The sequence below is a fragment of the Salminus brasiliensis genome, chromosome 25 (genome assembly GCF_030463535.1).
Source record: "Salminus brasiliensis chromosome 25, fSalBra1.hap2, whole genome shotgun sequence".
In the NCBI taxonomy this organism is placed as follows: domain Eukaryota; kingdom Metazoa; phylum Chordata; class Actinopteri; order Characiformes; family Bryconidae; genus Salminus; species Salminus brasiliensis.
This window is the reverse complement of record NC_132902.1, coordinates 22,141,164-22,164,527: the sequence shown is the minus strand read 5'-3', so window position 1 is coordinate 22,164,527 and position 23,364 is coordinate 22,141,164. Positions and strand designations below refer to the sequence as shown.

The following is a 23,364-nucleotide window of genomic DNA, read 5'->3' as shown; positions in this document are numbered from 1 at the left end:
AAGAGGCCAATTATGATAATCTACATCAATATCTGTAAGAAATATGATCATCGCCCCGCTCTACTCCAGCAGGACACGTTCATACTCCAGCGCAAACCCGCTCAGACCTGCCTGCAGATTTGCAGCTGATAAAGCTTTCATTTCCCTCTAATATGAGCTGCAATAAGAGATGATCCTCTTACACACTTCTACGGAAAACACACTCCCGAAACAGCGCTCCCCCTCTGAAAACCCCAAGATTAAAATACTCTGCTGATTTAACACACAAACCATCTGCTCATTCACAAACACTCCATCAAACAGCAACAGCAGACACCTCACAGCCGTGCCGCCATATTTCAGAAGGTGCTGACAATGCCACATCTCTCTTCAGCTCCAGCAACAGGAGGAAATGTGACCGGACTCCAAGTTGCTCAGATATACAGCCCAGAGGCCTGCACTACACTGCAGGACCTTAAATCAGCACCAGTGCCAGTCCCGCTTTCCCGCTCAGGTAGAAATCCAGGCTTGTGTAATTCCCTGGAGGACGAGGAGGAGGACGAGGAGGAGGAGGAGGAGGAGGATGGAAGACGATGAGGAAAAAGATAGCAGAGGAAGCCAGAAGATACAGTTCTCAGGGTCTGTGTTCATCATTAGAGATACAGGAGCCAGGAGAAGAAGCAGTGGCTGCTGTGCTCTACAGTATGGTCGGGTTGGCCATGCTGTTAAAATTCTACAAATGAATTAATAAATAATAAATAACTAAAATAACTAAATAAATAAGTAAATTAACAAGCAAAATAACATCAAATCAGTTGTGTATAATTTTATATGATCAGAAACTTCAGTGGTTTTTCATTTCAGCACAATGTTCAATGTGGGCAACTGCTTTCTGCTAGCTAGACGCTATCAGCAAGAACCGTTACTATCAAGCAAAAAATACTGCTATACTCCATACAGTGCTCATACACTTCCACCATATGATGAAATTGCTCTCTTCTTGGATATCCCAGATTGGAAATCTGGGGACAGATCACCAGGTCAGGCCTGCTACTGTGTCCCTGGAGCAGAAAGGGTTAATCAAAGAGGTATCAAACCAACAACCTTGTGATCAATAACCTCTTACTCTAACTACTGAACCCTCACTGTTCACTTTCGTCTTACGGCATCTACACAGCCTTAATATTGGCCTGTGCTAAACTCTGTACCTACCGCCTTGTTAACACATAAACCATAGTCTTTAATGGCTTAGAGGGAGGGGTTATTGATCATAAGGTTGTGGGTTCAATACTAAGCTGCCACTATTGGGCCATAAAAGTAATTTTTAGCTCAATAAATTGGTAGAGAGAGTGAGAGCTTGAGAGAGCGAAAGAGGGGCTGAGTGGGAATGACGGGGATCTACTGGAGTGATCTTGACCTGAAGTTACTGAAAGGGTTATTGACTGGGATTGAGCACCACTGCACACTTTGGCCAAGCATTAAAAAGCAGGGGTGTATAATCTGCAGCCCACCTGCCTCAGGGCTAACTGTGCCACTGAGCAATTACTTACGGCTCAATCAGGATATCAAAACAAACGTGGATGAATAATCTCTGTTCATTCTCCAACAAAGGCTTGCTTTCTGATTTCTGTGAGCTGTGGGTGTTAGTGTTTGGGTGTTGCTCTGTCAGCCTGCAGCGATCACAGGGCACAAAGGAGGTGATTTTTCCACCTCGGGAGCAAACAGAAGATGCTCTTATAGCAGGAGCACAACTGCAGGAGTGTTAGAGATCCCCCGAGGGGTGAGGAGGGGGCTTTCACAGCCTGGGCTGCGGGCTGTTAAGTAAACAAACTGCCAACATAGCCACACCTTCCAAAACAGGGCCGCAAAGTGAGCCTGGAGTGACAATGCTGCAGAGGATACAAAGAAGGCCTCTTTTTAAAACAGGGCTAAAACGGACCTTTAACGGCAATAAAAAAACATGAACACTGAACACAGTCATTTTGTGAAGTACACACTCCTAATGAATGCTGGGTAACATGTATTTTTACTTCTACCTACAGTTTGGAACCTTTTGAAGAGGTAGAACTAACAGTCCTACCAGTCATGCTGGTCATTTTACCAAAACAGTGCAGGTCTCAGATCAGAGCCGATCATTTTAAGGGGCTAAAGGCAGTATACACTCTAACAAAAGTTTCTTACCATTTCATTTACTGATTAAGCGTGTGAGATTACAGTGCAATTTAGTGTACATCTGTACCACCCTGTTACAAATAATCCTGTAATTATTATTATTTTTTTTTACCATGTTATATTTGAGTGATTCAGTATGTTCTATAAAAGATTCAGTAACTGCTATAAGTGATTCAGTATATTCTATAAATGATTCAGTAACTGCTATAAGTGATTTAGTATATTCTATACATTATTCACTAACTGTTGTAAATGATTCAGTATCTACTATAAAAGATTCAGTAACTGCTATAAGTGATTCAGTATATTCTATAAATTATTCGCTGTTGTAAGTGATTCGGTATCTACTATAAAAGATTCAGTAACTGCTATAAGTGATTCTGTATATTCTATAAATGATTCAGTAACTGCTATATGAGAGTTCCAGCATATTCTATAAACAATTCAGTAACTGCTATAAGTGATTCCGTATATTCTATAAATGATTCAGTAACTGCTATAAGAGGATCCTGTATATTCTATAAATGATTCAGTAACTGCTATAAGTGATTCTGCATATTCTATAAATGATTCAGTAACTGCTATAAGTGATTCCGTATATTCTATAAATGATTCAGTAACTGCTATAAGTGATTCAGTATATTCTTTAAATGATTCAGTAACTGCTATAAGTGATTCCGTATATTCTATAAATGATTCAGTAACTGCTATAAGTGATTCAGCATATTCTATACATTTTTCAGTAACTTATATAAGTGATTTAGAATCAGAATTAGAAATACTTTATTAATCCCAAGAGGGAAATTGCAGTTGTTACAGTTGCAACACTCAATACATAAACAATATATATCTCTATAAAAATAAAATACATTGTGAAACAAAAAGAGATAGAATAAATATGCACGTTTATAAATTATGTAAATATAATAAAGTGTCAGTTACTGTGATCATAACTATAGAACTGTATAAAGCAGTTCAAGTATTGCACCTCTGAAATTATTGCACATTTGAAAAGTTAATCATTGAGTATTCCACAGATGAACCATAGTGTCACACATTAGGGGATATTCAGTATATTTTATAAATGATTCATTAACTGCTATAAGTAATTCAGAATATTATATAAATGATATATAAACTCCTAAAGTGTATAGTTCAGTACTATATGAGGTTCAGTACTGTATGTGGTTCAGTACTATATGAGGTTCAGTACTGTATGTGGTTCAGTACTGTATGAGGTTCAATACTGTATGTGGTTCAGTACTGTATGTGGTTCAGTACTATATGAGGTTTAGTACTGTATGTGGTTCAATACTGTATGAGAACTGAACCACATACAGTACTGAACCTCATACAGTACTGAACCATATATAGTACTGATATATATATACTATATGAGGTTCAGCACTGTATGAGGTTCAGTACTATATGAGGTTCAGTACTGTATGAGGTTCAGTACTGTATGTGGTTCAGTACTGTATATGGTTCAATACTGTATGAGGTTCAGGAATGGAAGTATGGGCCCACATACAGGTCTTTAGGCTTAAACCATGTGCCTGTTATTACCTTCTAAGCATTATCACTCAGTAATTACATGGAAAACGATGCAAACTGTCGACGTGATTCTTACGTTACTGGAGTAAGGAATGCAAGTCTGGAGTTGCCAGCAGTTCAGTGAGTTTTTATGAGGTTAAACGCTGTAAAACAAACCATTACGCATGTTTAATGCTGTACACTAACATAAAACAGCTATGTGCTAATCCTTTTGGGGATATTTAGCTTCACATTCCTCAAAGTCTTTCTAAATTATGATCTGACAGTTTTTTCTTCCAAACTATTGTGAACTTTTATTAAAAGCACATATTAAAACTATTTGGGCCAAAAGCCGGTTTAAACATGTAAAAGGTTTAACTGCTGGCCTCCAAACAAGGTGAGATGAATTGGTGGATGAATTGGTGGGCTTGGCCTTTTATTTCCAGGGTAACTTTGTGACTATGTCACACATTTACACACGTCCTACTGCTGAACCTGATTACTCTTTAATGTGTCAGGTTATTGCACAGTGACCTAGATAACATCTTCTGGGTGCCTGCCAACTTTTGCTGGGCAGTGTAGATGTACAGATACACTCTGAAAAATAAAGATGCCATAGAAGAACCCTTTTGGGTTCCATACAGAACCGTTTTCATGAAAGAGATGTACGCTATTTGGACAAAAGTATTGGGACACCCTGCTCATTCATTGTTTCTTCCTAAATTAAGGGTATTGAATAACAGGTTATTCTGCTTTTGTTGGAGTAACTGTCTCTACTGTCCAAGAAAGAAGGCTTTCTACTAGATTTTGGAGGAGCCCACCTAATCCCCAAATCCCCAACTCATCCCAAAAGTATTGGATGGAGCACCAACCATCATTCCAGAAAACACAGCTCCACTGCTCCACAGCTCTTTATACCCCTCTAGCCCACGTCTGACATTAAGCATGGTGCCAACAGGTTCATGTTTATCTCCAGAGAGTCCTACTCTATGGGCAAGACTTTGACAATACTCTACAGGGACTAGACACGCTGTGAGTGTGTGTGTCAGCAATGGGTGCAACTTAAAGTAGCTAAATGCATTCATTAGAAGGGCTGTCTGCAAACATTTGGCCATACAGTGTATGTGTGAAGAACCTTTTATACGTTCTTTATGAAACCAACAGTGGTTCTTCTATGGGATTGCTCAAGGAACCCTTTAATATGTAGGAAGATCTTTAGGTGTTTGCAGAACTTACTGAGCTCCGAGATACTGCCCACGCATGTGGCCAGAAGAGCCTGCTCCAGTGTCCGCAGCTCCAGCTGAGCACAGGCATCCTCTCTGCTCTCCGACTCCGGACACTGACCACCGGCATATGGACTGAAGTGGGCAGGTAAGGACAGCTCACCTGCACAAAAAAAGAGAGGGGGGGGGTCATCATTATCATTATTCTGTAACTGCATCTAAGGGAGATGAGACATTGTTGCACAGCAAAGTGTGTCACGCAAAGCAGCTGCTGCTGCTACAGTGGAGTGAAACACAGACGTCGACCCATAGCAGCTTAGATCATTAGTGCCATGCTGGTGCAACACTCTGTGCCCTGCTTTGTTGTCCAGACGTTATTAGCAGTCAGTGGAGCGAGGCAGCGTGCAATCAGCCCAATGAGTCCCGGCCCCAAGTGGCTTTAGCCTCTATTAGAGATAAGAGCGAGAGATTTAGCTGCCATTTCCTCTGCCAGGATCCCTCAGGGAGTCTGAGCCCAATCCTAACCCTAACATGACCTCCCTTTCCCTCTGCCAGCCCTCCGCCCTTCATCCCTCATTCAGGCCCACTCTCCGACAGCCCTGCTGTGTGATTAAGTGGATCCATGCTAAGGAAAACCACTTGTTTCCTCAATTTTTTTAAAATAGAGGCCAGGCAAACAAGCCCAGGCATCCCCGTCTCCAGCCACTTCCACCAGCTGCTCTTGCAGAATCCCCAGGGCGCTCCCAGACCAGCAAGGAGATATAGTACCTCCAGTAGGTCTTGAGTCTTCCTCAGGTCTCCTCCCAGTTGCTTGCGTCTGGTACACCTCTAACTGAGATGCTCCTCTCAATGTAAAGGAGTCGCTATTCTATTCCCAACCTCTCACGGATCTCAGAGCTCCCAGTGAGTGAGCCCAGCTGGTCGAGTTGTGAAACACCAACACTGGCAGCAATCGGGCAGAGCCTAGTCTGAACAGCATGGCTTTGTTGGGAGAATTTTCGTAAGGTAATGAGCAACCGGCTTCGATCAGCTTACTCAAGCCTTTCCCATGCTGTGGTTTGACATCATTCCCAACAAATATCCTGAATGGCTTTTGCCGGATTCCCACAGCTTTACGGAAGTCATGAATCCGTGGCTGAATTGCAGGGTAGTATTTCGCCTCTGGACTCAATGACTACCTTTGCTGTGCCAAGCAGCTTGGAATCACAGATAATCACATTTAAACAATGAGAGCAGCACGAGCCCGACCTGTGATTTATGACTGACACTCCAGTGGCTCCAAGTGGACGAGATGGTCTTGGCTCTTCCGCTTTTACACACAATTCAAAATCCATGCATGTCTCTCTGGGAACTCTGTTTTATTAGATATCACAAATAAATCCAATGAGGGACGCAGAGGAGGATTTGTTTTCCTAATCAAAGTAAGCGATCGACCATCCAGCTCATTCGAGCCATCAAAACTCAAAACCATTTATCCAGATGTTGACCTCTGGATATATTTGAAGCAGTTTTTTTATGGAGGAATTATTTTATGGCACTTTGTCTTCAGTAGGAACAATTCACAGGAGCACAATTGTTAAAAACACAAGTGTACGCTCTATACAGGGGTGTAAAAGGCGCCCCCTGGTTCCCCCTCAGCCATGCTTTGTGCTTAAGCAGCAAAAGCTTAGTTCAGCGTTTGCTGACTGGCCACGCAATACAATAGAGCAACCTCATCCACCACATGCAGCGTCCACATGCAGGTCTCTTCTGGGAGCGGCTATTTGTCAGGACACTGAGCTACACTCAGCAATAGCAGAACAGTACAGGGAATAAAACAGGATAGACGGTATCTATAACCTATAAAATATGACTGCTTTGATATTACTGCAATATAATGCAACCGTGTAACACTATATGGACAAAAGTATTGGGACACTTGCTCAATCATTGTTTCTTCCAAAAATCCAGGGTAAGACTCTATCCTGCTTTTGGTAACTGTCTCTACTACCCAGGGAATACTACATTTCAGAGGACTGCTGTGAGGATTTGATTGCATACAGTGGCAACAGTGTTAGTAAGGTCAGGATGTGAAATTATCACCACCTTACCTCATCCCCAACTCGCCAACTCATGCCAAAAGTATTGGATGGAGCATCACCAACCATCATTCCAGAGAACACAGTGGTTCCACTGCTCCACAGCTCAATGCTGGGGGGCTTTATACCCCTCTAACCCACGCCTGGCATTAGGCAGCATGGTGCCAATAGGTTCATGTAGTTTATCTGCTCCTGAGAGTCCTTTTCAATTGGCAATACTTCTCTACAGGGACTAGACAAGCTGTGTGCATGTGTGTGCATTTGCACATCTGTTATAAAGTAGCTGAATGCATTTATTTGAAGGGGTGTCCACAAACATATGGACATATAGTGTACCTTAAAAGTGCCTTAAGTAGGTAATCAGGTTCATAGTGCAAATACCATTAGCATCTGTATGGCCTGTATGATGGGTTCCTAGGTTCATGTGCACTTCAGGCAGATATTGCCACACACTGGAGAAGATGGTTCTTGGTCTCCATCCTCTCTACACTGGGAGAAGAAAGGAAAGCCAGATCCTACCGGCTTCTTAAAGAAGTGACTGATCGTCAACTCTTCATCAGCGACTCACTTTAAGTGGTTTAGGGTGGAAAAACAAGGCCTGCTTAGCCAAGCTCTCTCTGTGTCTGGTCTCAGGCCGCACATGCACACCCCACAGTGAGGCAGACTGCTCCACTTGTGGCCTATTTCACATGTGCTGCACATCATGCCTGTTGCCTAATACACCCTGCCTGAAAATAAACAGCATAAATACGAGTTTGCAGAGCGACCTCAAATCCAGCTCAGCTTCCTACTGTAAGAGGCTGAGCAGTCTGGTCTACACACATGGCTGCTTGGCCGTGGTGGGATGAGGTTTGAGAGAGGTTACGGCTGGGCCGCAGGGCGTGCTGTACAGCTGCTCACGGCACGAGCCCACAGACCCAAACCCCTCCATCCAGACACACCCATCCCAAACCAGCCCTGTCCCTTTCCCACGACCATGCATGTCTACATTGGCAAGCCTGAGGCTAACATGTGCGTCATAACTAGCCACACAGACACAGACACACACCCAAATGTGCATGCATGCATGAATATCCACACACACACACTCTCACACACACACACACACATTCACACACACATATTAGGGATTATATTAGAGTTTATTTTTTTGAATGGAAGAAATGTAATAGTATTTCATATCACTTTATTTAACATCTGGGCTTGTCCCATCAGGTTATTTTGCCCCCGGATCCGACCAGAGTCTCTTAATGCTGAGTATTAGCCAATACTGATATCTGATCTCTGTGTGTGTATAAATAATCCAGCTCCACAGTTTAGATCAGACGAGCTGCTGATTAATGGGTTCAGTAAAATCCCTTTATTTTCAATCTCAGTTTCTATAATCAGACTTTCTGGACTGACTGATTTAGTTTAGTCGAGACTTTTCTTAAAATTATGTTTTATTGTGTTTAATATCTTATAATCCAGTCTGACTCTCCTCCCTGACAATCACTTCTTGTGTGTGTGTAAGTGTGTGTGTAGTGCTACACACTCTGGACTGGTATCTGTGGTTGGTCTACTTGTGTGAAATAGCTGGTTTATAGTGGGTAAATGTGCTGTGTGTGATTTGGGTTTCTATAGTGTGTGTGTATTAGCATTAGCGTTAGCCTCCTCTCGGTTCTGAATGGGTTCTTCAGTGCTGGTTTCAGAACAGAGAAAGGCGAGCGGTTCTCCCGCTGGTAAAATAGCTCCAAACCTCAACTCATTTATTTACCTATCATGTTTTTTTATCATTTTCCTTAAATAATAAATAAATAAATATCATGTTCCTTAAATAATCCAATAATTTTTGTTGGATACAAGCACACCCACCCACCCACCCACACACACACACACACACACACACACCCACACACACACAGAAATACACACACGTCTGCTCCTGGCATTGAGAAAGCAGATGGCATTGCACGTGCAAAAAATAAAAAAGGGATCAAGCTGCCTAAGGTTGACTTTGACACACACACAAACTTAAAGCTACAAATCAAATACACACACACACACACACTCTCTCTCTCTCACAAACACACTCTCTCTCACACACAGTACTGATGTGATGCTGGGAACTTCACATTTGTGTGCCAGGTCAGCCCAGAAGTTAAGCTGCCGTGAGTGCCGAAGAGTCAGTGTGGGGCACTAATGCACCAAGAAAACCACTTAAGTGCAGTGCATATTAAAATAGCCAAATATTAAATCTACCATAGCACAATCTCACAGACTCCAACCCTCCTTAATTTATCAAGGCACATGATGTATTTACTTCCAGCTCCCCAGTTTCAGGAGTGTAGAGAGGTCGTGCAGAGGATTTAGGATGACTGTAGTGCCCGTGTGAGAAAGTGCCAGCGGTCAGTGTCTTTCACAAACATTCGTTTGGATAGAAGCATGTGTCATCTTCCAACAGGTGGTTCTGAAAAACAGTCCCCAACAGAAACACAGTCCACCAAGTCATTGGTCTCAGCTTCACTTCCCTTCTTGACCCCTCTGCTGACCATTTAACAACTTGGCAGAGCAAAAGGTCACAGACTTTTAACCTTATGGGCTAATTTGGACTTCAATGGGACGTCCTATTTGTGCACAGCTTTTTTTAGTTGATTTAAAGGGAAAACTGTAGTATTTATTAAAATCCTGCTAATAATGTTCATTACGACAACTGGATGAGACGTATCAACTTTAGAAAAACGCTTAAAGGTGATAAACGTGGTTCTTTAACATAGCTAGAACACTCCAAGGCTTATTACACACTAAGGTTTGTTAGTCAGTAACTACAGGGACTTCTGGAAAAACTAGTGGGGCTATTCTCTGGTACCAGAGGTTTGCAATAACACTTTCGGCCTGCCGGCGGACCATAGAAGAACATCCCAATGTCCCAATACTTTTGTCCATGTATTGTACGTAGCGCTGCATGACCTCACTCTTCTCACAACCGATAACAAATATGCTACAATTACAAGGATAGACAGTATCTTCTGTAAAGTGACCCTGACCCAGTTAGTAGTAGAAAAAGCATCAGTGTCAAGTCTTGGGAGGCCAAAATGGCCCTGTCTGTCGTGGGCCAAGGGCCAAAAAGATAACACAATAGAGAAAGAAAAGATAGGTGGGGTGTTTTCATGTACGACGTCAAAAACCTGTTTCATAACTATAATCTGATTAAAAGTTAAACACCCTAACTTCAGCTTAACCTGCAGCCACAAACACAGCTCCTCTCAGTGCAAGTAGGCCACCTTAATAAGATTTAGCACTGAATTTAGATTCATTGCCAGCTGTTTGTTTTAAAAGAAAATCTCTATGTTGGTCTATGTTGGATCTGATTGGCCTCATAAAAGAGCTTTCTCTTTACTGAACAATACCCGAAAGAAAGTCACCTCAAACCCCAATACATGGCCACCCTAATTTACTAAAACAGGAGCGACCAATTTTCCTTTCCCCTCTTAAGCAACATGGTGTGAAAACAGTGAGTCAGTCAGAGTGTAACACAGCAGCACAACAGCTCCATTCTGAGCGGGGCACAAAGGCCTTGTGTTCCACGCTGCTGTTTTGAGAGTGCAAGCTGAACGGCAGCATGTAGGGCTGGACCTCAAACCCAAAACACCCGGGGGACAGCCGCTCATGGCTGGTCTTGATTGAATAAGCAGCGATTGCTCCAGAGGACTGAGTGACTAGGCGGCACACTATGTACCCAATACTGTTATTTGCCATATCTGCTGTATGGTAGGAGGTAAAAGTGACCCAAATACGATCGTTTTTCGTCATACGGCAAAAACACACTAAATCCCACGTTTTTATTTGGGCCACTCTGGCCATGTTTAGACTGCAGACAAATCAGATTTGAGAAGCAAATCAGATCTGGTGACTGTCCGCACTATTATTTGTAAGAGATCAGGGGTTCGATTCCCGGTCTGGGTGACTATGCTGCGCTACACCAATAAGAGTCCTTGGGCAAGACTCCTAACACTACACTGACCCTCCTCTGTAATACGAGTAACCTTGTAAGTCGCTCTGGATAAGAGCGTCTGCTAAATGCCATAAATGTAAACGTAAATCTACATGAGTTGCTGTGGTGACGACGTAGGTGCTAACAAGCTGTTTTCACAAGCAGAAGTATAAGAGAAGGTGATAGGATTGATCAGATTCTGAGCGTCTAGACTGACGCATCTGTACAAATACGAATACGATTTGCAAATACAAAAAAAGCTTCTATTTGACTGCCAGCCCAAATCCGATCTCAAGATTGTATCCAGCTTGATTTTTGATATTCTGGACAGGCAAAAACCACATGAAATCCAATTTCTGTAGGTGGTTTGAATAGTCTGGACACTCTAGACCCTCACATCGGATTTCAGAAGTCTTTGGAAGTCTTTCGGGTCACTCTGAACACCACAGACAATGACCACGACAAACCTACCTGCACAGGTTGCTGTGGTGACGACGTAGGCGCTAACAGCAACCCGTGCAGGTAGGTTTGTGATGTCCGGTCACGCAAATCCAATTTGGTCACTTGCAAACTGCGGACAGTCCTCTCACCAGATCTGATCTGAGAAACAAGTCCAATCTGCCTGCAGTCTAAACCTAGCCTTTCATATGTGGTACTGAAATCCGATACATAGCAAAGCAACTAAGTCTGGACAGCCAGATTAGAATTCATGTGAATTTACACACACACGCGCGCACACACACACGCACGCACGCACGCACGCACGCACGCACGCACGCACGCACGCACGCACGCACGCACGCACGCACACACACACACACACACACATATATGTAATATATATATAAGTTGCCAGGTCCTAATTACTGTTGGCGAGAAGCCTCAGGCCTGATTTGCCCATCAAGGCTTGAGACCTTGCCAAAACACATCAGCATCTGCAATGATTAGGGTGTTCAAACTTTTGCACAGGCTGCTTTAATTTTCATATGTTATCTTAGTTCATCGGGTTACTTCTAAATGCATTCCCGTCAGTTACAGCAGAAAGGCTTTGAGCCAACAGGGACGACTTTCTGTAGATATATTATTTTGTATTTCTGCATATATATAATATATAATTCTGTATATATATAATAAAAAATATGTATAATTTTATTTGTTTTCTCTTTGCTCTTCATTCCTTCACTCCTAAACCACATCAAAATATCTATTTATGGTGGGCTGAAACATTTCAACAGCGGTCAGAAGTAATATTACTGTCTTGTTAAAAAATATGATGCGTTTAAATTCCTAGTCTGCTTTTAATGCTGGAAGGCAGGATGACCTCACTTTCCTGGCACAGGTTCAGCTAGACCAATCAGATGTTTTTACGCTATATCAGAATGAGGGAGTGACACATCTGTTTAAATGACAACAATGCAGCCCGTGACCGTGACCACGACGGGCCCCTCAGGCATGTATAGTGTTTGAGCATTGGCTTTGAGCAGCACTGGATACGGGGAGCATTAGCAGAACTGCTGCTCTTAAGTGCTGTAATTTCCTCAGATGTTCTCAAACTGACAGGTATAACGAAAGGTGGTTAAAAACATCTACTAATGTATGTTCTGTTCTGAACACAAGAGCACACAGAACACACTGAAATGCATTGGCTGAAAAACATTGGAGTATTTCTTTAAATGCTGAAAAGACTAGAGTGACTATGCTGTTGGCAAACATTCAGTGTACATGCTAATAGCATATATATGTATTATATATATGTAATCACTAGGGCTGTCAAATCATTCAATAATTTAATCATGATGATTATCACATTTTTGGCCGAGTAACATAATTAATAAATAAATTTAGTAATTCAACATTATCAGGAACAGGAAAATCATGCGTTTTCCACAGCAACGGTCAGAGGAGCGACTGCATGTTCCAACCAATGACGATATTATAGAACAGAACATTTAAGAACAGGAAGGCCAGATCAGACTGCTAGAAAACATCAGAAAAGGCCTGGCTAGTTCGGGAACAAGATTCATTTAACAGACGAATCCAAATTAACCTAATTAATTAAGTATGGAGAAGGACAGAAAGCAATACTGAATCATCTGTCAAACATGGCGGAGGCACTGTTATGTCATGTATGGCTGCCAGTTGAACTGGGGCACTGGTGTTTTTTGGTGATATTCTGAATTCTGAAGTGGGTTGAACAGGGTTATACTGTCTGAGGCAAATTTACAAAAACCGTGTAGGTGTCCAAATACTTAAGGACCTGAACTAATGATCTAATGGTGTTAAAAATGGTGTTAATAATGGATCACATTAACCAGTTACTTACATATTAACCTTATTATTAACCAGTTATTAACACCAATACCACGTTCATAATCATGTAATTTATTTTAGTTCCATTACATAATTACATTTAATTTCATGAATGACATATTACAACTGTGATATAACTCTGGATATATGCCCCAGTGTGTATATGCCCTGTGAGACTGGGAAGTACACAGTGTAGCTTTAAGTGTGTAAAAGTGACACGCAGAAGGTGGGATCAGAGAGCACATGCTCTGCTCTTAACCTTTTGACCTCACTGCCAGTTTCCAGTTCCAGCTTAACACAAAGGAGCAGAGTGTGGTCATGGTCGCGGCTGCCAGTTGGCAAAGGCACCAAGGGCCGCGGCCAAGCCTTGAACGAAGCCCCAGTGGAGGAGCGGATGGAAAAAGCAGGAGCAGCTCTGCGTTACTCCCGTAGCTTCCACACCGTCTCCATCTGCCCCCTTTATTCAGCCCCAAACACACACTGTAGCAGCTCTTCCTCGGGATGCCATAGGAAAGAAGTGGCTTTCCTGATGTGGGGGTTAAGCAGAGGGCAAAAGCTCTCCCCGTAATGATCACATAATTACTTAAAATGCTATTCATCAAGCTCTCGCTGGCTAACAGGGCTGTCACCGAGGAACGGTTTAATGTAATTAAGCTCGTCAGTCTAAAATATTAATCAAAGTTTCTAGGCCTTGCTAAGTGCTGTGTTAAAGGAGAGACGGCGCTCCATCATCGGCCTTCCAGCGCTAACCCAGGGGTAATGGAATGGGTGTTAAAAGGGAATATTAATACCACTGAATAAATAATATGACATGTAATTAATATGATGCATGCAGTTGATTAAAGGAAGTGTAATGTGGGAAAATATCATATATCACTTTTACCAAGTGCTCATATCATGGAAAATCACAATTCTATTTTTTTTTTTCATAAAAAAAAGTTTGACATAGTATGTGAACACTGTTAACGATGTCAAAGAAATCATGTATTGAGTATCTTTGAGTTTTGATGTATCAATAACAAGTATGCAACTTTGGTTGGGCTAAAAAAAGGCTTTTACGAGCTTATTTACAACCCTGTTATTATACCTCAGGCAGTTTCTTCTTTAATGGCGGGCTTGTGAAAAAAAACTAAACAAATGATTTACTACATACACCATGACAGCCATAGCCTAGCCCACCCCAGGCTAGCCTAGCCTAGCCTAGCTTAACACTGTACTTTTTTGTAATTATTCCTGAGTCTTATTGGATAGATTTGCTCTTCCTCTCTTTGGTCCTCTCAAATGTCTAGTTAGCATGGTGTGCCGTTAGCTAGCGTGTTGTAGCAAGAGGTTATAGTAGCGTCTGGTAGGCTTAGCTTTTAGCTTAGCATCTGACTAGCACTCGGCTAGCTTCATTGGCTTCTGTGGATCGATCTCCTCAGCCAGTTGTAGGCGTTTCAGTTGTTCACCTGGACTGCTAGCTTTAGCTTTTAGCCTTTTTAGTCCTCTAAAGTAGTCAATGCATTTTTTGCCTTTTTCTTGATTACTGATTATGTAAAGCTGCTTTGTGACACCACCAGTTGTTAAAAGCGATATACAAATAAATTTAATTTGATTTACATATACCAATGTTAAAGGCACAGTGATAAAAAAACATCCTATACTAAAGGGGTAAACATTGAAAAATGACTGAAAAAATGAAATATGGCTGTTTTTGGTTCATAAATCCACACAAAATATTATAAGTGGACATCAGGGAGACAAATAGATGGCCCTACAACTGCTTAGGCTATTTGCAGCCTCTCAAACAACACAAGCCTTTAGTTTGGTCATTTATTTGGTACACATGGTGACACTAAAGTCCAGCTGGTCAAAGTTCACACCCAAACGCCAGTGTCAACAGAGCTACTAATGCCTCCACAGGCCGAGTGCCATCCTAAAGCTCACAAATCTTGAGTTCTAATCCGTCACAATCCTTCATTCGATTCATGGCTGGTTTGATTTGCAGCATGACAGACATCCACACATTTGTGACGCAGACATAAAGTTTGGCTAAACCTCATCCACCCGAGGCTTTTACTGTGGCTCTGGGAGGTGTAGCAACGAGGGCCTGTTTCCCTCAGCTGGCTGATTAACACATAGTTGGGGTTTTATTAGCTGTTAAGAACTCAGGGAAGTCATTTAAGTGCTATTCCCCAGCGAGGGCTCAGAAACAGAGCTCGTGTGGATTTCACTGCAGAATGTCTTAAAGGTGTGGGCTGCTTTCAGAATTCGGCCGGATCCGTTCCAATAGTGCGTTTCTTCACACAAATACAAAATAAAGCTCATTAGATCTGATCCACCCTGATTTTAGCCGGCTAGAACAACAACAACAACAACATTAACCAGCATCGCATAGACAAAAGCATATGTTGTGGTTAAGATACTGATGTGGTCACTAGCGTGGGAAGCTGGTATGACGCCCATCGGCCAAAGCAGCATATGTTGCGCTTAGGATGCTGCCATGCCAGACACTAGCAATAAAAGTTGGTATGATGGTCACCATCAAAACTAGCATATATAGTGTTTTGGAGGCTAGCATTATGGTCACTACCATGGGAAGATATTTTTAGGGTATGCTGTTCGCTGGCAATGGAAGCTGGCATGCCAGTCTCTAGCATGAGAAGCCAGTATACTGGTCACCATCAAAACCAGCATATGCTGCATTCTGCAGACTAGTAATGGAAAGCTGGTGGTCGCCCTTTGAACAACAGTATGCTGGTAACTTGTATGGGAAGCTGGTGTGCTGATTACTAGCAATGGAATGCCACTATGTAGGTCACCATCAAAACCAGCATACGTTGTGTCTTGGAGGCTAGTATGCTGATCATTAGCATTGGGAAGCCGGCATGTTGGTCACTAGCAATGGTAGCTGGTATACTGGTCACCACCCAAACCAGCTTTTGAACACTAGTATGGTGGTCACAAGCAATGACAAACCAACATACCAGTTTCCCATACTAGTTACCAGCACTCTACTTTCCAAAGGTCAACATCTGCTGGTTTTGGTGGTGGCCAGTATACCAGCTCCCATTCCCACACTAGTGACCAACATATTGGACCAAAATGTTGGTCACTATCAATGATAGTTTGTATGCTGGTCACTAGCAATGGGAGCTGGTATACTGGCTACCACCAAAACCAGCAGATTTTGTCCTTTGGACAATAGTATACTGGTACCTAGTATGTGAAGCTGGTATATTGGTAAAACAACAAGAACTGGATGACCCACATGGTTTAACATTATTCATCATGTGATCTGCACCCATTGAGTGAACACACAACATCAGACACTGTAGGTTTGCAGATTCAACACACGAAGGACACTAATCAGCCACGACACAGGAGTCACAAAGGGCACCAGGCAGTCAACAGCTGAGTCAGCGTACAGCTTTACAGCCACACCTTACAGGAATAGAATGGCAGGTTCCTGTATAGTTGACATATAAACAAAAGATGTGCTACCTTCATAAATGCCCAGCTTATATTAGAGCTCCAGGACACCTCTCTGGAGCAGGTGTCCTTGGTTAGAAGGCGGCTGTGTTGCAAAGAGGAGGGTGAGGAAGGTCGATGGCAGGCAGGACAGCTGCTGACCCTGCAGAGTCTGCAGCATTTGCCCAAGCCACTTGATAGAAGGTACAAATAAAAAAAGCCGTGAGGAAGATACTGTAGATAATGCATATTTAATGCACTGCATTTTTTTTTGGCTCAATTGAAATCAGCCTAGGCTGAAACACTCCTTATAACTGTAGTGGGAATGGGCGGAGCTTACCTGCCATAGGCTGAATATGTGAATACAGCTGGAGTTAAAAGTTTACGTACACGATTGTCATGGAAATCAGTGGTGTGCTGATTAGAAAAATGCAGGGCAGCCCATATCATGCACCCAGATTCAGTACTTTATTAAGTATACAGCACCTCAGAATCGCAATACAGTGTTGTGTGCATATCGTGCAGCCCTACAGAAGCATTCCCAATGAACGTCTTAGGCAGCAACAACACTACAAGCTTGGGTAGCAGCTAAATAACTGTTAATCCAGTTTCCCGCAAGCTGTTAAACACAGCATCTAGGGCTTGCACTAGATTCTCTCCGCCGCCTTGAAGGAGCCTCTCACTCAAATTCTTCAAAGGAAATTTCAGATTGTAAACACACATTTGGTCCCCAACTGCCCGTGCTTTGGAAATGCTCTAATGTCTTTTCGTCTGCAGCAAGGCTCAAAGAAGCTAGGCAGTCTAGGCCGGACACTTTCTGAGGGTAATTAGCAGTGATGATTGCAAGGCTTAAAAACACAGACCAAACCCCCTATTCCCACCACTTTAGTTCCCACTGAGCCAATCAGACCAGCAGGCCCACGCTGATGTGAACCGTGTCTCACCTGTAACCCCTCATTTTCCAAGCTCTCCTCTAATATCCTGTTTAACGTTGCAGCCAAGCACAGCCCCCGACTGATAGACCCTCAGTGTTTATCCACGGGTATCATGGCTTCCTTTCATCCACAAATTTGAGGAAAATGACTGGATCCTCGCCACAGGGTGCGTTTACTCACTCCCAGTGTTTCCAGTTGACATCTTTGATACTATCTGAAAAGAAATGAGCTCTGATGCAATCTAGCATTTCCGCTGAGGCCCTGTCACAGTCATGACTGTAACTGAGCTCCTCCTAAAATTAGATGTGGAGCAACTCTTCCACAGCTCCTGTTTTGTACACTTCAGTTCACAATCAGATACTGCCTCTATCTGAGGCCGAAGATACTTTAGGACTATATGTCCAAATGTTTGTGGACACCCCTTCTAATGAATGCATCTGGCTACTTTAAGTTGCATCCAAATGCGCACAGACACAGCCTGTCTAGTCCCTGTAGAGAAGTACTGTCAATAGAATAGGACTCTCTGGAGCAGATAGACATCATGAACCAATTGCACTATGCCTAATGTCATGGACTAGAGGGGCATAAAGCCCCCCAGCATTGAGCTGTGGTCGGTGCTCCATCCAATATTTCTGGGATGATGAGGTCGGGTGGTGATCAGCCAACGTTCTGACCGTACTAAAGCCCTTGTCTCTGAATGCAATCAAATCCTCACAGCAATGCTCCTTCAAAATCTAGTAGAAAGCCTTCTTCCCTGGATTGTAGAGACAGTTACTCCAACAAAAGCAGGAGAAACTCTTCTTTAATACATCTGCTTGCAGAAGAAACAATGAATGTGCAGTTGTCCGAATACTTTTGTCTATATAGTGTTGTTACCATTGTTATTAATAATGTATCAATAACAATATCTTCAAAAGATATTAAATTCAGCTCTTTTAAGGTGCACACACCTGCTAACACAGGTTTTCAATTGTGCATATACACACACAGCCTGCATAATCGCTAAAGAAAAGCATTGCTAATAGAATGGGATGCCAAGGTCCAACACCAAGCACCAGCAAAAGGAGCATTAAGATCCCATTATCAGGCTGTGGAGCAAAGGAGCTGTGTTCTCTGGAGTGATGGAGCTCCCATCCAGTACTTTCAGGTTAAGCTGGAGTGCCTTTTGTGATCCACAATTATGCATCCAACATCGGTACCTAACCTCTTGTGGCTAAATGCAATCAAATCCTCACAGCAGTGCAGAGTATAAAGCCTTAACTGAAAAGAAGAGGCTGTTACTGAAGCTCAGGGTGGAGACATTCCTATTATTACTCATGATTTCAGGAGAAGAAGCTCTGACTGGGCAGATCTGAAGGTATCTACTTGTGATTGACAGCTTTAGCAGTGCAGAGAAAACAAGAGGAATTCAAAAACTTAACAAATGAAATAAACAGATGAACCCAGGCCTGCAGTGGTTTAAAGGAATATCATTTAAAGCCTCACCCATGGCTAATATCCCCGTTTTCAGGGAGTTCCTTGTTTTGAAAATCATATTTGACATTCTGCCAACTGTTTGTGGGTTGAATATAGCTTCAGCTGGGTTTTCCCCTCCCCTCCAATCGCTGGCTTCAGTGCTACCATATTTCCTCATACTTTCCCAAGCCATGTGAACCCATACTCTCAGCAGACTGCAAAGGTTGCCCTTAAATCACCGAGCACAATCTGCAGAAACACTGTATGAGCTCTGTGTTAATTAATAAAAAATATCTGACCTTTGCCAATAACTCACATTGTTACAATGGACACCAAAGGGCCACACGGATGTGAAGAACTAAACAGAACTGAGCGAACCAGCAGCAGAACGACTCACACAATAGAAAATAGGGCCATTCTGTTGTAGGAGCCGGGGAGGTCATTTAGGCTTTAAGGGTTTCCAGATGTCGGCCTGTTGGGCATATGAAGGAGCCCCATTTGAATGGAAGCGGGTGTGCCAACCATGTCTCAATCTGTTCTGCATCATCAGCCCTCGCTCCACACTCCCACCCACTAATCACCCAACAAAGCGACAGCGATTGATAAGTTTGTCCATAAATAAGGTGAGAACAGACAATCTGTGAAAAATGAGGGATATATGGGGTCTAGGGGGTTTAGAGGACAGTCTGCAGCAGGACTACACTGCACCTTTAGCAAATCTGATCACGCTCAGACATGAACATGCACCGGATTCTAAATGTAGGCATTTTAAGAAGTAATAAGTGTGGGGGTGTTCTAACATTTTCCTCATAAGAAAATTTATGAATCCATTAATAAACTGATACTAAGAGTGACTGCTATTAGTAGCTACTGCTATTAATTCATTCATGCTGCTACACTCATCTCATATTGTGATTAGATTGCTGCTACTTTTCTTAAATTACTCTGCTTTCCCACATTCCCTGTTTATGTCTAACCTTCTTATATTCTAGATTTTTATATATATATTTTTATTAATTCAGTAATTGTTCTTTGGGTTCTTTCCACCTCACGTACCACATCTGATGCAATTTACATTTTAGAGATCTTCTGTTATTTTAAGTTTTATTTCAGATTTTTTTGGATATATATATGTATATATATGCCTTCTAAACTGGGAGCCTGAAGACTGACACACGCCTCCTCTTACCAGCCATGGTGTGGCCAGCCATGTCCATTAGATCTTGGGAAGATGCTTGTGCCAAATAATATATATATTTTATTTTATTTATTTATTAATATATTTTTGTACATATTTAAAATCAGACCAGGAAAGAAGGTGGAGAGAGATGCAGTGACACTGGGATCACTTACTCATAATTGTATTATTTGTATTGTATGAAGTCTGATTATCTTATTTTGACCATAATTTCACTTTTTTTCATCTTCAAACTAATAGGAAAAGTAATCTTTTTCATTACATATATCTCTTTAACCAAGTTAAAATTTCAGTTTTTTAATATCACATAACTGCTGAATCAAATATATTGCATATATATATTTATAAATTGTGCAGCCTTGTACATCATGTATATCATGGATAGCACTGACCGACTGCCCGCTTCATTACAAAGAGCACAGTCAGTCTGGTTTAACTGAATGTTTAACTCAGCAGATCTTGAATATAAATCACTGTACTGAAGACATTATTGTAATAGCAGTTGTGAAAACCTGCTGATACTGGAGCATTTTATCTGCATGTCAAACTATTATGATAAATATTACATCAAATTGCTCACCCCTATTCAGAATATGCCTACAAATGTAATGTTTTGCTGTGTTCAAAGTTACTGGAACAGCTAAACAGTCTCTGTTACACCGACAGTAAATGTCTACAGTATTCAGTGTACAGCCCAAATTCTCCTGCACCCGCAGTCTGATCAGATGATTTTTTTAGGCCAGTAAATCGACTCAAAATCCAGCCTGAATGAGACAGAATTATTGATGTTAACTGGTTGAGGTTGATGCCAAAGCAAAGTCAGTCTAAGAAAACTCGATTTATTACAAGGTTGGACCGGATTTCTACCTTTCCCCCTTCAAAATCCCGTCCAGCATCTTCTGGGCCCGATCCCCATCAATACTAATGCACCCTCTCTAGTTAAGAGTCTTGCCCAAAGGCTCTTACTGGTATCTTTCTGTACAGACAGGGAACTGAACCCCTTCTTGAAGGGCAGTGGAGCTACCCACTATGCTATCCCATGCAGACACAGTTGCCTTATGGAGAAAAAAACATGGCTAGGACATTTTCAAAAGATGGCCAGCTGTCCTCAAATCTGACCGCCTGCATACATCTCCAAAACAGTAACTTTTATTACATCCATTTTATTGGCCACCTGATACCGGACTGTTGCTGTCTACTATTGCTCTTCACCTGAGAAACACAGTGAATGAAGCGGCAGCAACATCTGGAAGCAGTTTGGCGTGACTGACCCGTCACATTCAATCACACAGAGAGCGCGAGTGTATGTGTGTGTGTGCGCACAGATGGGATTAAACAGACATTTCTCACACATCAGGCCCACGTTTCCTCCGGGAGCTTCTACATTAAACGTGCCCACTAACGACTACACAGGAGCGCTTACTGATGCTCCTCTCATTCAGTCCAATAACCCCTAAACGGGACGCGATAGGCTCCATTAAAGGCTCTGTGTACTTGGCTGAACTGCACCAGCTGTTTTACAGCACCCTGCTTAGCCCATGCACCATTTCAGCAGGACGTCCCAACAAATCCCTCTGTTTCCCCCTCTCCAGAGGCCTGTTCGTGAAAATAAGACTTTCATTTCCCATTACGCTCGCAGCCGTTCTCTTTATGCCGTGCCAGGAGGAGCAGTTTCGTACGGGCCGCTCCAACGGCTGATTCAAACCAGATCCGAGAGGAGAGAGTGTGATGACTTTCCATTCTTCTGCACTCTGGCCTCTTTTAGCTCGCTGCTGGTATCTGCTTACTTTGCCGTCCACGCACAGCTTGGCATGGATGGCTCAGGACGGAACAATAGGCTTTTGTGTGCTACTGGAAACGGCATGTGCAAACTCCAACTGCAGGGTACGACTGTCTGTTTCAGTAGAGATCAGTGAGCTTTTATGGTATGCAAGAAAACAATCCAACACACTATATGTCCAAATGTTTTTGGACACCCCTTCTAATAAATGCATTTAGCTACTTTAAGCTGCACCCATTGCTGACAAAGATGTGCAAGTGCACACTCTCACATTCTACTGTCAGTAGAATAGGACTCTGGGAGCCTTAAGGGGGTTAAGCATGAACTAGAGGGCTATAAAGCCCCCAGTATTGAGCCATGGAGCAGTGGAGGAACTGTGTTTTCTGGAATGATGGTTGGTGCTCCATCCTCTACTTTTGGGATGAGTTGGACTGGTGGGCTGGTGATCACCCAACGCCCTGACCTCACTAAAGAGCTTGTCGCTGAATGCAATCAAATCCTCACAGCAATGCTTCTCTACAATCTAGTAGAAATCCTTCTTCCCTGGACAGTAGAGACAGTTACCCCAACAAAAGCAGGATCAGCTCTTTTCTAATAGCCTTGATATCAGAAGAAACAATTGGAGCAAAAAGGAGCAGGTGTCCCAATACTTTTGCCCATGTTGTATACTAGGACTTCAACTGCCATGTCTAAAAAACACAACAGGTCTCTTTCTGAAGGTAGATGCTGTACTTTGACATCAGCTGTGGCAACAACATTTTAGGACTATTGGAGACTTCTTTACTCATCTTGAGGTCTCCTGAGGTGCTCTTGGGCTGAACTAGCTAGGACGGCCTGATCTGGCCATGCTGGGAGTTGTAAATGTTCTCCACTAGTAAATGATTTAGTGGACAGGGGGGGGATGTCAATTTTCTAACTGCTCTGAGATCTTTTGAAACCCCTTCCCAGACTCCCATTTCCAGATCTGCCTCTACAACCTTCTTTCTGAAGGCCTCAGAGAGCTCTTCGGACCTGGTGATCATGGTGGTCTTCACCACTCACTTCAATAATCAACGCAGACCAGACTACATGTCTGAGGTTTAAATAAGACAGGCTCCTCCAGACTCCTCTCTAACCATGTTATTATCATCCCACATAAAGTATCATCCATCTATTAATTACATTTAGTGAATAATTCAGTTTGTAGTTTACAGTGTTTAGTTCTATGATCTGCTTTTATCTCTCAGAATTCAGACTTCAAATGAAGATCAAATATCTAGACTAAGGTTTTCATGGGGT

At 42.5% G+C, this 23,364-nt stretch overlaps 1 protein-coding gene across 1 annotated transcript in view; it reads right to left on the bottom strand.

Moving 5' to 3' along the window:
• Nucleotides 1-23,364, bottom strand: part of abtb2a (ankyrin repeat and BTB (POZ) domain containing 2a) — a 36,260-nt gene that overhangs the window by 9,572 nt on the left and 3,324 nt on the right. Inside the window, exon 2 of the mRNA XM_072671313.1 lies at nt 4,921-5,070. Within this exon, the coding sequence (XP_072527414.1) occupies nt 4,921-5,070 (150 nt within the window). The remainder of the gene's footprint in view (nt 1-4,920; nt 5,071-23,364) is intronic.